At 47.0% G+C, this 15,101-nt stretch overlaps 1 protein-coding gene across 1 annotated transcript in view; it reads left to right on the top strand.

Moving 5' to 3' along the window:
* Pparg (peroxisome proliferator activated receptor gamma) overlaps positions 1 to 1,631 on the top strand; it is a gene marked incomplete at its 5' end in the record, with an annotated part of 52,385 nt that extends 50,754 nt beyond the window's left edge. The window contains 1 exon segment of the mRNA NM_001244281.1: positions 1,170 to 1,631. Within this exon segment, the coding sequence (NP_001231210.1) occupies positions 1,170 to 1,417 (248 nt within the window). The 3' untranslated portion in view covers positions 1,418 to 1,631.
* Positions 1,632 to 15,101: the final 13,470 nt, after the last annotated feature.

Below are 15,101 nucleotides of genomic sequence, written 5' to 3'. Positions count from 1 at the left end.
CCACAAAGGAGCAGGTCAAAACTGAAGGAAAACAGAACTCCACTCATAAGGCTGGTTCACAGTTACTGCCCAAACAATGGATGGCTCAGATGATAACACTCCCAGCCATATCGACCACAGTTATTACTAAGCCCTGGAATAAGATCTCAACAAATGAGTGCAAGGACATAGGAAATCTATTAATGTAATCTATTACACTAAGCTAAGATATAATGTTATCTTTTCAGATACCATATCTCTTCAGATAGAAAAATTTAAAAGCCTTCAATAAAATTTAATCAACATTCCTGACTAAAACAAATTTAAAACTTACAATTCTTGGAAAACCAAAAGTAAAACATATTCACCATAATCTACAGTAAATGTCACACTTGTGGCAAAGCATTAGCAGCATTTGCTTGTGTGTTAGGTAAGGCTGACACAAGGATATCCTACCAAGTACAGGACTGCACTCCTGTAGTTGCAAACTGGGAGACTGAGCCAGGAGGTCTGAGAGAGCCCAGGAGTTTGGGGCCTGCCTAGGCAATTCAGTGAGCCCTTGCCTTAAAACAAAATGGAAAGGTGGAAAGGAAACAAAGACAAAGAATTGATGAAAAACACTTGCAACTGCATCCCTCAGAAGAAACACCAGCTACACTGTAGCAATTTATTTTACTATCATATCTTGCTGGAAATGTGTTGTACTAACCCCACACAAAAATGGCAAGGCTTACACTGGAAAACTTTATTTGAAGTTGTTATGAGAATGTAGGTAGAAGCTGTAAAAATATTCATTCATCCAGGCCAGGCGGTGGTGGCTCACGCCTTTAATCCCAGCTCTGGGGAGGCAGAGGTAGGTGGATCTCTGCGAGTTCGAGACCAGCCTGGTCTACAAGAGCTAGTTCCAGGACAGCCTCCAAAGCCACAGAGAAACCCTGTATTGAAAAACAAAACAACAACAAAAAAAGATTCATTCATCCAGAAGGAGCAAAGGTTGGAAATGTGATTGCTGAAAAGAAAAACATGTTGACAGAAGAGCCTTGAGTTGAGGACAGTATGCTCCTGATGGTGTCATATCATCACACAGTTAGTCCTAAATGCTAAGTGCTTTAGCCTCAAGCTGCCCAGGCTTTAGAGCCAGCCCAGAGAACATTTGAATGAGCCTCCTTTTGTGTTTTCCTTTCTCCCAGACCGCCCAGGCTTGCTGAACGTGAAGCCCATCGAGGACATTCAAGACAACCTGCTGCAGGCCCTGGAGCTCCAGCTCAAGCTGAACCACCCAGAGTCCTCACAGCTGTTCGCCAAGGTGCTCCAGAAGATGACAGACCTCAGGCAGATCGTCACAGAACATGTGCAGCTATTGCATGTGATCAAGAAGACGGAGACGGACATGAGCCTTCACCCCCTGCTCCAGGAGATCTACAAGGATCTATATTAGCATAAAAAAAACCCTCCCCCCCACCCCCGGCTGACGTGCTCCCTCTTTCAATTGCACTATTACTCTGGAGGGGAAAATCTGACAATTAAGAAATTTACTGTGAAAAAGCATTTTAAAAACAAAAGGTTTTAGAACATGATCTATTTTATGCATATTGTTTATAAAGATACATTTACAATTTACTTTTAATATTAAAAATTACCACATTATGAAATTGTTTATAGTGAAGATTGAATACATGTCTCCCGTTCTACCGTCACAGATTTGCATGCAGATTTCCCCATTTTATTTCTTCCCTCCTTTCTTTCTTGGTCTTTCTTTGACATGTGTGTGTGCTTACATTTGTGTTTATTTATGTGCAGGTGATGTGCACATGTGTGGAGGCCCAGAGATAGCTTTAGGTACCCTGCTCAGGAGCATCATCTGCCTACTTTGAGAGGGTGTCTTTCATTGTCCTGAGACCAACAAATAAGGCTAGACTAGCTGGTCACTGAGACCTGAGGAGCCTTTTGTTTCCACCTCCCCAGCACAACCCCATCTAGCATTCTTATCGTGGGTCAAGCTCAGGTCCTCACACCAGCAACCTGTTTAACATATTGCATCCCTCCATAACCATGGGTCTGGTTCCAGGTCTCCTGAAGGTACCAAACCCTGTGGGTGTTCAAGTTTTTCTAAGATGGCATGTTTGCATATAAGTTATGCACACTCTCCCCTATCATTTAAACCATCTCCAGATATTTACAATACCTAATACAGTGGAAATGTTGTAAGCTGTAATACAGTGGTATTTGGGAAATAATAACAAGAATGGGAAGTCATAAAATTCAATAATTCACAAAAATGCCCCCAGATATTTGGCGCATAGATGTAAAACCCACAGATTTGAAAGTCTGATTGTATTGCCTACTAATGGGACTCAAATGTGTCATCTCAACACGGCTAGAAGCTTCAGAGACCACAAGTTTTAAGAGTTAGCACTATGGGGGTGGGGAGGTATCTCTGTCAGAGTGCTTGCCTAGCAAACAGATAGCTCTGGGTTTGATCCCTACTATGGCAAAAAAAAAAAAAAAAAAGAAAGAAAGAAAGAAAAAAGTCATTTTGGAATTCTAGTATTCAGGAAATGGGTAGTAGGAGGATCAGGAGTTCAAGGTTATCTTTCAACGTAGCCTATTTATCAGGTTCAAGGCCAGCCTGAGATACATGAGACCCTGTCTTAAAAACAGAGGAAGGGAAAGGCTAGAGAGATGATTCAGTGGTTAATAGCACTGGCTACCCCATTCACCCACCCCCCAGCACCCACATAAGATGGTTCACAACCACCTATAACTCCCAACTCCAGGCTATCTGATGTAGGTGGACTTTTCTGTCTTGCCCGCTGTCAAATAACCACAGAAAGACTTAATATTAATTATAAATGCTCCCCAATAGCTTAGGCTTGTTTTTAGCTAGCTCTCATTACTTAAATCAACCCATTCCTATTAATCCATGTGCTGCCCTGAGGCTCATTTACCTCATCTATATAGTGTCCATCCTGCTCTCTGCATCTCATGGCACCTCTTCTGACTCCACCCTTCTTCTCCCCAGCATTCTCTGGGTCTCAAAAATCTTGCCTAGCCATAAGCCAATCAGCATCTTATTAACAATAAGAGCAACACAACTTTACAGTATATAAAAGGATTATTCCACAACAATCTGAAGCTTTTGGACATCCATACATACATCATATATGCATACCCATAAATAAAATAGTTTTTAATCTTAAAAAAATGAAGAGCAGATGCCTCAGTAAGTAAAAGTGCTAGTCCTGCAGGCCTGACCACTGGATTTCCAGCCATGAAGCACATGGTGAGATGGGGGTAGAGACAAGAGAATGTCCTGGAAGCTTTTGGGCCAGTTAGCTAGAATATTCATAGCAGTATAAACAAGAAATCCCTGCTTTGAAAGGGAGCAGCTCACAAAAGTTGTCTTCTGATTCCTACACACTTTTAAGACTTTAAAGAGTTAGAGTCTGCCAAAATGAGGCCACCATTGCACTGAAAAGCGTGACTTTTTTTTTTTTTTTTTTTTTTTGGTTTTTCAAGACAGGGTTTCTCTGTGTAGCTTAGGAGGCTGTCATGGAACTAGCTCTTGTAGACCAGGCTGGCCTCGAACTCACAGAGATCGGCCTGCCTCTGCCTCCCAAGTGCTGGGATTAAAGGTGTGCGCCACCAACGCCCAGCTGTGACTCTTTCTTAAAACACTATAATGCAAGTAATTATGCACTGGATGAATGGTCAGAGCTCTTGGTCATGTGCTAGGGAATGGTTTCAGGGAAGTGAAGATTCGTGAAGGTTGAAAAGTCAGGGTGGAGCCTGTGAATGCAGAGGCAGACCTCAAGGATGGTGTTGAATTAAGAATCTGCAAGAAAGACAACAAAAGACATTACAGGAAAGCAAAATAGCAACAACAACAGAGCAGAAGCGGCGAGGGCCTTGCTGCCACCTGGCCCTAGTCATAGTCAGCAGGGGTGCTGTGGCTCTTGCCATGAGCCTCTCGAGGGCCATTTTCCCAGAGATCCCTTACTTTGCTGAACTCAAAGGCTCTTATCATGTTTGCAACAAATGCCAGCAAGCAGATTATAAATCATTCCTAGCAGTCGAGGTTTCTGACTTGGTTAAAGCCATCAGATGCACACTGAATCTTTGAAGCATGCCCTGTGACTGGATGACCATGAGGCCTCTGCTCTCCAGGATGACTGTTCCCTAACTTATCCCTTCATTTATCTTAACATGTGGTGTTTCTACCTAGGAGGATACAACTTTAGAGTTAGGGGCTATCGAGCCAAAACATCAAGAAAGATCTTTCCATCCTCTTCTTGGAAAGAAGTGCATCTCCAAAGAGTGAAATTATGAAAGTGAGTCTTGACTCCAGCCCTAAAAACATACAATCCCTATGCCCCTCGGAAAGACAGCATCAGAGTCCAAACCTTTAAAATGACAGATAGGGCTAAGCCCCATTGGAACCAGAGCCAAGGCAGAGTCTGAGTGACATCCAAACATTTGGAAGGAAGGTGACAAATTCACTGGGCCATATGGTAGTTTCTTACTGCCTTGATGTGGAGCATCCGGGGATTTGGAAACATCCAGATGACTGTCGGGTGTCTTCACAATGTTGGCGCCACATTGGGAGTTCATCGGGGAGATGGCAAGAGAGAATGTACAAGCCACAGGCAAGGTGGGGCTCTCAGAGGGACCTGGGAGGAGATCCCTTGTTTACAAGGTTCTCAAACAAAAAGCCTTTCAGCTCTCTGCCTGATCATGGTTCCCACCAGTGCTCCACGGCCCAGCCAAGCCCTTTCCACATTTTCAAGCTCTGTTGCCAATGGAGTGGGGAGAGGGATGCTCTCAACTCTTTGGCACCAATGCTTAGAGTTAAATAGCTTTTAAATCCTGGCAGCTTTCAAATTCCCATCTCTCGGATTTTTCCCTGTGGTTTGGATGATCATTTGCTAAATATTTTACAACACATTATATTCATCTCTAAAGCTCCTGCTCCTCCACGCCCCCCCCAGCATGATTCACAAGTTAATCAACACATACATGCATCATCGGTTATTCATAGCACTTTCTCTAGGCACAAACATACTTAGGGTTGCCTGTTAATAAAAATAGGAAGAAAAGTAACTATGGTCAAGAGTCAAGCCCTTCTCCCACACCTCCACTGACCATGGCCCAGCATCCTTTGACATCATTCTACTATGAGTGGGACACCAGGATAGCAGGATCCTCAAAAACCAGAGCTCCACAACCTTTTCTCCAGCCATGGGAAACCTGAGCTGACCTGTGTTTCTGGACTTTTGTTGTCCAGCCTTTTGTTTTGTTTCTTTGGCTTCTGTGTTTAAATCCAAGTGAGGAGCAAGGAGGTTCAGCAAGAAAAGGGTGTGGTGTGGTGTGTGTGTGTGTGTGTGTGTGTGTGTGTGTGTGTGTGTGTGTGTGTGGCTCAGAGGTAGAGGATGGGCTTAGCCTGTGTGAGGTCCCCAGTTCTATCAAATGTGTCCCTGTACAGTGGTGTTAGTTGGTGTCACACTGCAGATTCCCAGTTGTGGATTTGAAGTCAGAAACCAGAGGGATTGCCACAAAAGAAGGCAGCTGCCACTGCACTCCAGTAACTTTTTCTCAGCCACCAAGGAGCCATGAGTGGGCTCTGACTTGTGTGATGTCTACTACAACTGAGAATACTGAAGGAAGGAGTCAGGGACAACAGACGCTGGGTACCTGTCCCAGGGGCAAGGAGATGCCGGAATAGGAACTGGGATGGGGCTGTTTCTTCCCAATCCTGAAGGCAAGAATCATAGTTCATTTCCACCATGACATCACAGTGCTATCATGATCATGAGATCAGAGCTGAAGAATCTGTCCTTGGCTAGATAGACACAATCACCTGTTTTCCTCTTTCCTGACCCATCTTTGTTCTTAGCCCGGCTCCTGGGTATCTCTGTGTGTATCATTATCCTATTATCTGCAACTTCCTATTCCTCATTCATGACTAGCAGCACACTTGGACACACACACACACACAGAGAGAGAATAAATAAATAAATAAATAAATAAATAAATAAATTTTTTAAAAGTATATTAAGCAGGTGCATGGTAGTCCCAGCTAGTCAGGAGGCTGACACATGAAAATTGCCTGAACCTAGAAATTTGAGGGCAGCCTGAGCAGCAAAGCAAGGCTTTGCAGCAGCAGCAAATAATGACAATAATAATAATAATAATAATAATAATAATAATAATAATAATAAACATGGACTGTGGTGATGGTCTGGTGAATGAACTTCTTTTTTGTACAAGCCCGAAGACCTCAGTTCAGATCCCCGGTGTCAATGTAGAAGCTATATGCAAGAGAAACACAGACAGGAGGACCACTTATCCCAAGGACATAGAGGCCAGCCAGCCTAGCCAAACAGCAAACTCGGTGTTGAATGAGGCCATGCCTCAAAAGAAAGAAAGAAAGAAAGAAAGAAAGAAAGAAAGAAAGAAAGAAAGAAAGAAACCCAACATCAACCTCTGGCCTTCACATATGCACACACATGCATATACATGCTTCAACACACATACACACATTAGAATATAAAATCAGGCACCGGGCGTTGGTGGCACACGCCTTTAATCCCAGCACTCGGGAGGCAGAGGCAAGCAGATATCTATGAGTTTGAGACCAGCCTGGTCTACAAGAGCTAGTTCGAGGACATCCTCCAAAGCCACAGAGAAACCCTGTCTCGAAAAACCAAAAAAAAAAAAAAAAAAAAAAAAAAAAATATAAAGTCAGGCATAGTGGCACAGTTGTAATCCCAGCACTTGGGAATAGGATTATAGGTAGGATAAATAGGAATTCAAAGCTAATCCCAGCTATTTAGGGGATTCAAGGACGTCTAGGCTACTTGAGACCCTGTCTCAAAAATAAATAAATAAACAAAATAGCAGGATTTTAGAGTTAGGAGATGGCCAGCCATTATCTAGTCCCATACACAGTTCATACTTGGCACCATCTACCTGGGATAAAGGTAAGAGAACAGGCCTTGCCCTCGAGGGGTCACAGTCTATGGATGAGTAGATATTACCCAGAAGTGACAGCTGCCTAGAGATGCAGATCCACAGAGGATATGATGGATACAGTAGTTCCCCAGCTCTCCAAGAGGGCCAGGGTGGAAAGTCAGAGGGGCCAAGCCTGTGTCAGATTGGGACATGAATCTACCCCATGGTAAGGAGATCTCTTGGACTGTTTGGAGACCATGGGGATTCAGAGGAAGTTGCCAAGCAACAGAGGGATATGATCAAATTTGAAGTTTGGAAAGCAAGCTTCCCAAAAGCCAATGCTGCCCAGAGGGTAAATTCCCTCTCCAAAGCTCCCCAGGATGACCCAGCCCTGCATGGCTACCTGGAGGGATGGACCCCTTGGGGACTTCCAGCCCTTAGGCCTGGCTCTGCCTCTTGTTTCCCACATACCGTGCTTATTCGTAAACTCTGAGATTCTGACTCATGTTAACCCTGTAATACCATCACAGTCTTCTGACCCACACAGTGGTATCCTCTACCTAGCTCACCATTCCCCAGGAGCCAAGGCCTTGCATGCCCCCAACCTCCAGGCTTTTCCTCCACTGCTTCACCTAGTTCATGGGCATCTCAAGGTCATTTCTATTCCTGTGTCTCAAACCTACTTCAAGATGTTTTTCAGAAGGATCCTTTGGCTGAGAATTAGGCCTATGGTCACACTTTGGTGGTGAAACACTTGTCTAGCATGCACAAGGCCCTGGGTTCAGTCTCCAATACCACAGCAAAGCAGTTAACACAGGGCCTGAAGTCCTAGGTGTCAGCCAAGACCACATATTCAAAGTGGTTGTTACACACATACTCTTTCCAAATGCCAGAACTACCACCAGAGGGGCTGCTACCATGAGAGACAGCAGAAAGAAGGGGAAAAATGGAACGAACTTCCTGGGTGAGCACAGCTGTAAGTTCAGAGATTGTTACATAAGGCTGAGGCGAGCATGGCATGTAATACGTCCAAATAACAGCATCCTGGTGCAGACTTCAGAGTTATACTGACTGGGGTTAAAATCCAAACTCTACCATGTATCAGTCAAATGTCCATGAGGATATGGCCAGTGTCTTAATCTCTTTAGGCCTAAATTGTCCTCAAATGTAAAATAGGGTAATAACACCACCTCCAGGGTCATTGTGGGGATTAGATGTAATAATGACCGTAAAGCAATTCTCAGGTTTCTTGGCACATGGCAGTCAGTCTTGCTTGCAGGCAGCATTATTACTGCCATTACTTCAAGGGCTGGGATGCTGCTCAGACACAGAGCCTTGCCTAGAATGCAAGAGGCCTTGGATTAAACCCCGGCACCACAGACTGTAATTAACTTAATTTAATTTAAAAACAAAACCTCCAAGAACTAGAGAGATGGCTTAGCAGTTAAGAGCAGCACATACTGCTCTTGCAGAGGACCTGAGTTTGGTTCCCAGCTCTCACGTCTGGTGGCTCACAACCCCCTGTGACTCTAGCTTCAAATGATCCGAGAGAGAGAGAGAGAGAGAGAGAGAGAGAGGGAGCGGATTTTCTAAAAACACCTGTATAAGATAATGCTAGTAGAGGAGGTTCTTCTATCTTAGTGTCCTTGCATACAGAATATGCCACAAGATAAAAACAAGAAGTTAGTTTTGTTTGCTTGTTTTTCAAGACAAGGTTTCTCTGTGCAGCCCTAGCTGTCCTGAAACTTACTCTGTAGAGCAGGCTGGCCTCGAACTCAGAGATCCTGATGAGTGCTGGGACTAAAGGCGTGTGCCATCACTGCTTGGACGATAGTCTACATTTTTAAGAGTAAAGTAAAAATATATTCAAAAGAGTTTGTCCCCAGTCCACAAGTATTAGGAGGGGGAAATATTTGAAAGACAACTAACTGTTCTGTGTTCTGATTTAGAACAAATACAAAGGATGAGGCTAAGGGAACGTTTTCTCCAAAAGTAGCAGGGCTTTTCTCTGGCGACTTCTGCTCCTAATTTTAGATAAATATTACATAGTTTGAATTTCCAGAGGGGTTATAATGAACAAGAAAATTGCTAATTTGAGTCTGTAGGGAGCGGGTTGGGATATTTCTATCCCTCTGGAGTTCTGTAAATATGTTCCAGGGCAAATGTTCCCAGGAGAATGTCATTTCTGGGATCTGTTTAGAGCTAAGGACTGGTCTCAGGGACAGCACAAATGGCTTCCTGCAAGAGTTGGAGAGTAGATACCAGGCCCATTTGCCACACCACCTCAAACCATGGAGTATGGGTGAGAGACTGGTCAGACTGACAGATCTGCCACTTTTTAAGTATGAGGCTGTGGGCAAGTGCTCTGTGGAGAGCTGGTATCTGGCTTGGAGAAGTCTCTGAGCATCCCTTCATCATGGGATTGTTCCCCTAGCTCTACTAGTGGTACCTAGTTTACATGTCTCCTGGAAGATCAAATAAAGGAGCCAGGACCAAAACCTTATCACTACTGATTGCAGATAAGGGAGTTAGACACCCAGGGAGTCTAGGGAGCCAGCCTGAAGGGTTATGGAAGAAAGGTGAAGGCCCACACCATCCGGGTTATCTTTCTTAGTTGTGCTCCATGAGAAAGTGAAAGAGTGTGAGCTTGGGGAGGCAGGAACCAGTTAAATTTGAATGCTGGCCCAGCCATGTACCTGCTGCAGCTACAAGCATGGGGATTCCTCTCTGGGCCTCAGTTTCTCCATCTACATAGTTAGAAAGCTGTTCTGTCTTCTTGCTCTAACATCCTAAGACCTCAAGCCTCCTAGTGAGGCAAGCCAGCGGACAGAACTCTGGCTGCCCATCAGAGGACCACGTTCTTTGCTGCCTGAGCGTGTGTTCTCAGCTCAGAACAACCCAGGCCTGGGCCAGGCCACAGCCAGTGCTCATTAAGGGGCTGGGGCTGCTCCAGCCTGAGCTGGCTGCCTCCAAGGGCAGGGGAGGGGACACCGGATGGCTGGTTGGTTCCCACCCGAAGCCAAGCTGCTGAGAGAAGGGCGTTGTGCTGAGTCAGTTGCTGGCAGCTCTGCCTGGGGTCCCTGGCCACCCTGCTTGCCAGATGGGCCAGCGCCAGGAAGGCCTCGGAGGAGCCCATGTTATGCCTCCGAGGAGCCCGTGTTATCGACGATGCTGCCGCTGCTGCCACAGCGGTGGGCAACATGCCTTGGAAAAGCTGCACCGTGTCCAGGCCTCCCAGGGCTCCTGGGGTGGGGACAGCTGCTGATGAAGGGGGACTTTTTTTTTTTTTTTTTTTTTTTTTTTTTTTTTTTTTTAGGAGCTGCCTCCTACTGGCAAGACGCTAGCCAAGGCTGTCTGTCTCCTTGCTCTGTCCCCTGATGAGGGTGACTGTTGTCTCAAACACCACGCACATGCTTTGCTCATAAACTGCCTTCCACCTCCTGAGTGCTGGCTCAAGCTTACTAAAGCAGTGTATATGGGTCAAGGCCCGGCCAGGAGGAAAAGGCAAGGGCACCGATGGCGGAGAAAGCTCTAATGCAGAGGCCACATGCAAAGTGCAAGCAGTGACCAAAGAAGCTGGTGAAGAGGGCAATCAAGGCGAGCTGGGAGGTGACAGAGACAATATCAGCTCAGACACTGAAGGACGAGGGGTGACCGGCCCTCAGACCTCCAGAAAGCAGAAGCCTTGCAGAAGCTCCTAGGCAAAGGCTGCAACCTGAAGGAGGATCCAGAAAAAGGCCAGGAAGGAAACAACCCATAGGAAACAGTCAGCTGAGGCCCAGCCCAGGGAGACAAATGGGAATGAATTTGCCGGTCACACCGTGCTGAGCACCAAAGCACAAGCTACATGGGTTCCATAGCCGCTGTAGATGGATGTGTAAGACAGCACGCTATTTGCATAAGGACCCTCAAAGGCCCTTCCGAAAATATGCATCCATGTCTGCATTAGAATACTCAGCCTAGTGGAAGTGCCAGATAAGCAGGTGTCACACCCGTTTAGGAAACAGTGACCCAAGTTTGCACATGCTCAGGGCAGACACAATTTTTCCCCAATAGAATATGCAAAGTTGTTTGAGTCCACTTAGGTGGAAGCCATGGATACCAAGAGTTGACTATCATCTTTTAAGTTTTAAAATCGCGCTTAAAACATCACTTGAAAGTCAAAATGACTCACTTTACCTACCCCAAGGACTTTGAAAGGAAAAACCCTCCCGAGATGGGGTATTCTCTTTCTCTTATGGCTCTATAAGCCCACTTTAAGAAACACAAGCCCTATTAACCTTTGGGGGAAGACTTGCCTTGCCTGATGTCATACAGCTGACATCACACACACACACACACACACACACACACACACACACACACACACACACGTCAGTCTCCTCTAGTCATACAGTCGCCATTAAAGAGCTTGGGGAGAGGCAAAGGAGGGAGAGTTGGCCTGAGGTCAGCAGAGGGAAGAAGAGGAAAGACAGCCTAATGTCAGTAAATGCTCACTGGCCTTGCCTGTCCCCAGCTTTCCTCAGCCTCTAGGGACACATAGATAAGACTGGTGTGACTCAGGCCACCAAGGAACTCACTTTAATGGAGATAAACACAGAAGCTGGCAGCCACAGAACAGCCTGGCAAGCAGAGGGAAGCCAGAGAGCTGGAGGCAGGGTGGGTGCAGCTGGGTAACCTTAGGCAAGACTTCTGGAACCTTCTTGTGACTCTTCTTCTATAGCTTAGGGAGTGTGCAGCTGCCCGTGGGGATCACAGTGAGGAGGGAAGGGGGCGAAGCAGGTCAGCACTACCCACTCCACTCCTTCCTCAAGTGTTAGTTTTGGGGACAAGTTGCAACTGAAGCATCTCCCAGTTGGTGTTACCTGTGGTCTGATACCATAGAGATTATTTGAAATTTCCCAGGCAGTCTGAGCTGTGGGCAAGTGGGGGACAGAGTCAACTTGGATGCAGAGGGAAGAGGAGGCTTCACAGAGGAGGTCACGTCTGAGACAGAGTGGGGGCCACTTGGGAATGACCTGGGAAAACAAGAAAGATGTGTGCAAAGATGCATGGCCTGTGGGAACGACAAGTCTTTGCATCTGACTGGAGTCTAGGGCACTTGGAGGAGAAGCCAAAATGACAGAATAGTATCAATCAGGGTAAGAGAGCAGCAAAGAAGGCTAACATTCGGACTTTGTCCTAGGGAGAGTGGGAAGCCATGGGAGAGTTTTAGCAGGTGTGTTAGCTCTTCTGAGAAGTCACATTTATAAAGGGGAAGGTTGGTTCTGGATTACCATTGGGGAAGGGGGTTCAAATCTGTGATTGACTGTGAAGAGGCTGCACACAGGTCTTATATCACAAGCCAGAAAGCAAGGAGAGGAAAAAGCCAGAGCCCTATAAATCCCCTCAGGGAAAACCCTGATGGCCTAAAACCTCCAAGGTCCTGCTTCTCAAAGGTCTCATTTCCTCCTCACAGCATTGCCCCGGAGACCAGGCCTTTAACAGGGAACATCCAAGATCCAAATTTCCAAGTAGCAGGGCACATACTCCCTAACCATTCCATTGCCGGCCTCTGAGAAGACAAACATGATGGGGAGACCACAAAGAGGCTGTGGGTGGCATATAGACAAGGGGTAGCAGCGGAGGGGAGGGGAAGACATTGGCCATAGGGACAGAGTAGGCAGACAGATGTGGGAACAGCCTAGGGGGAACATAGAAGACAAGGATCCGGTTTTGACTTGGTGACACAGGCTATGAGACAGGGACACACTCTATCTGGGGAGGTGCTTACTTCCTGAGGGAGAAATACCTCAGGGCCCCCAGGTCAGGTGTCTCGATGGCTGTGGGATGCAGGAGATCTGGATCGTCAGGGAAGACAGGGGAGAGTCGGGGAAGAAAGTAATTGACAATCACCATGAAGGGCAGTGGAGAAGCCTTCTTGACTCTCCAAGCCCCATTTCCATTGAAGTGGACAGGAAGCTTGACACATTGTTTTTTTCTTATTTTCTTTTTATCCATGAAGAGATTGTCTAAATATTTTTTTTATTAGATCAAGTTAGGGAACAAGCTTGTTTCACATGTAAGTCCCTTCTCCCTCTCCCTTTCCTCACCCCCATCCCTCCTCCCCCACCCCCAACCTACCCCCCACCCCATCCACCCACCACTCCCCAGGCAGGGTAGGGCCCTCAACAGGGGCTCTGCAAAGTCCACCAAATCTTCCTGTGCTGGGCCTGGGCCCTTCCACATGTGTCCAGGGCCAGAGTGTATCCCTTCACGTGAGATGGGCTCTCAAAGTCCCTTCTTACACCAGGGAAAAATACTAATCCACTACCAGAGGCTCCCTGGAGTGTAGAGGCCTCCTTATTGACATCCATGTTCAGGGGTCTGGATCAGTCCCGTGGTGGCCTCCCAGACAGCATCTGGGGTCGATGTGCTCTCCCTTGTTCAGGCCAACTGTTTCTGTGGGTTTCTCCAACCTGGTACAGACCCCTTCGCTCTTCATTCCTCCCTCTCTTTAACTAAATTCCAGTATATCTGTGGATGTCTGTCTGTGCTTCCATCAGCCAGTGGATGAGGGCTCTAGAATGGCATAAAGAGTAGTCATCAATCTCATTTTAAGGGAAGGGTTTTTAGGTTACCCTCTCCACCATTGCCTGGATTGTCAGATTGTGTCATCCTTGTAGGTCTCTGGAGATCTCCCTAGTTCCAGATCTCTTCTCGGACCTATAGTGGCTCCCTCTGATACGGTATTTCCCATCCTGCTCTCTCTCCTCTATTCTTCCCCCAACTGAATGAGATTCTCTAAATATTTATTGGGTGTCCTTCATGTACTGGGACTGTGGAGCAGCTATTCCCTGCCAGCTGCTAGGTCTTAAGTCTTCCCTGAAAGATACATGTTATCCCATTTCCACAGCCAGGCAGTACCATTTTCATCCCAAAGCTTCCTCCAAAGGCTAGCAAGTGATGAAGCTAAGACCAGTGACAGTGACAACCCTTCAAATCAGCAGAGCCCAGGGGCCCCCAGGAATGGAGAACTGGGGACCTCTGTGGATGACAGTCCTCATCCCAGTGCTAGGTACTCCCAGCCAGGGTCTCTCAGACACAGACACATACATCACACAATGGGTGTGCCCTGTCCTGACTCCTTCATAAAACTTTATTCTCTCTGGTCACTGGAAGAAAACTTCCCAGAGGACCTATCTTACCTTCTAGAGAGAGTTTTATAACCATGAAGCTGGGCCCCAGATAGGTGGCAAGGCCCAGGGGCATAGTCCTTTCACTCTTAAGTCCCTTCTCCCTATTGGTCCAAGTCTCTGTTCCCAGCTCAGGAAACTCCCGCGGGCACCTCCACCTGTGGCCCTGGACCTAAGCCAGGGTCCAAACTTAGATTTGCAGCAGCTGACGCCAAGCTGCCGCATTGGTCTCTGCAACCTTCCTCCTGCACTTTTCTATCCTGAAATTCAGTGGCATGTTCTCATCCATGGGGTGGAGGTGAGGGCCTTGTCCAGATCCTACAAGGCCATCTAGGAGTCCCATGGATGCTGAGAAGAGAAACGGCCCAGAAAGCCATAGAGTTGCTATAACTGCTTAGAGCTGCTGTCTACACCAACCTCAGCGTTGCCAGAGTCAAGCATTAGGGCAGCTACTTCTGGGGTGGAAATGACACTTGGCTCGTGGACTGGGGCCAGGTGTTCTCCCTTGGAGATACTGAGTTCCTGAGTTTATGGGCTCCATGAGAGGGCTGGTGCCGTGACTAATCCCATCGCTGGCTTCCTGTGTTACCCTGCCTGCCTTGCAGGAAGTCAGCAAACCTCACCTGCCCCCCCCTTAATCACTGCCACCTCCCCATGACCCGCCTCAATCACGTCTCTTTACAGTTGGGCAGAGCCGGCTGGGCCTCCTCAAACTTCCATATCTACACCTCAAGATCACTGATAGGCCTAATGGCGTTTGCTTGCCTCCACGCCCTGGGCCCAGCATTCCGGGAGTCACGCAATCCCACAAGCCCAGGAAGGAAACTGTTCCCACAAGCCGCAAGGCCTTGGGACCTGGGGAACCTCCCCACCCCACACAGCATGTAAAATGAGCTTCCTTTAGGGCCACCTGCCCAAGTGGCCTCGGCCATGGCTGACTTTCCTCTTCCTCAGTCCTGCCTAGTCCTGCCCACCTCCACCCCTACTGTGCCGCTT

This window comes from Cricetulus griseus, chromosome 8 (assembly GCF_003668045.3).
Source record: "Cricetulus griseus strain 17A/GY chromosome 8, alternate assembly CriGri-PICRH-1.0, whole genome shotgun sequence".
NCBI lineage: Eukaryota > Metazoa > Chordata > Mammalia > Rodentia > Cricetidae > Cricetulus > Cricetulus griseus.
The sequence above is the reverse complement of the archived record's forward strand: the minus strand, read 5'-3'. Positions and strand labels throughout refer to the sequence as shown.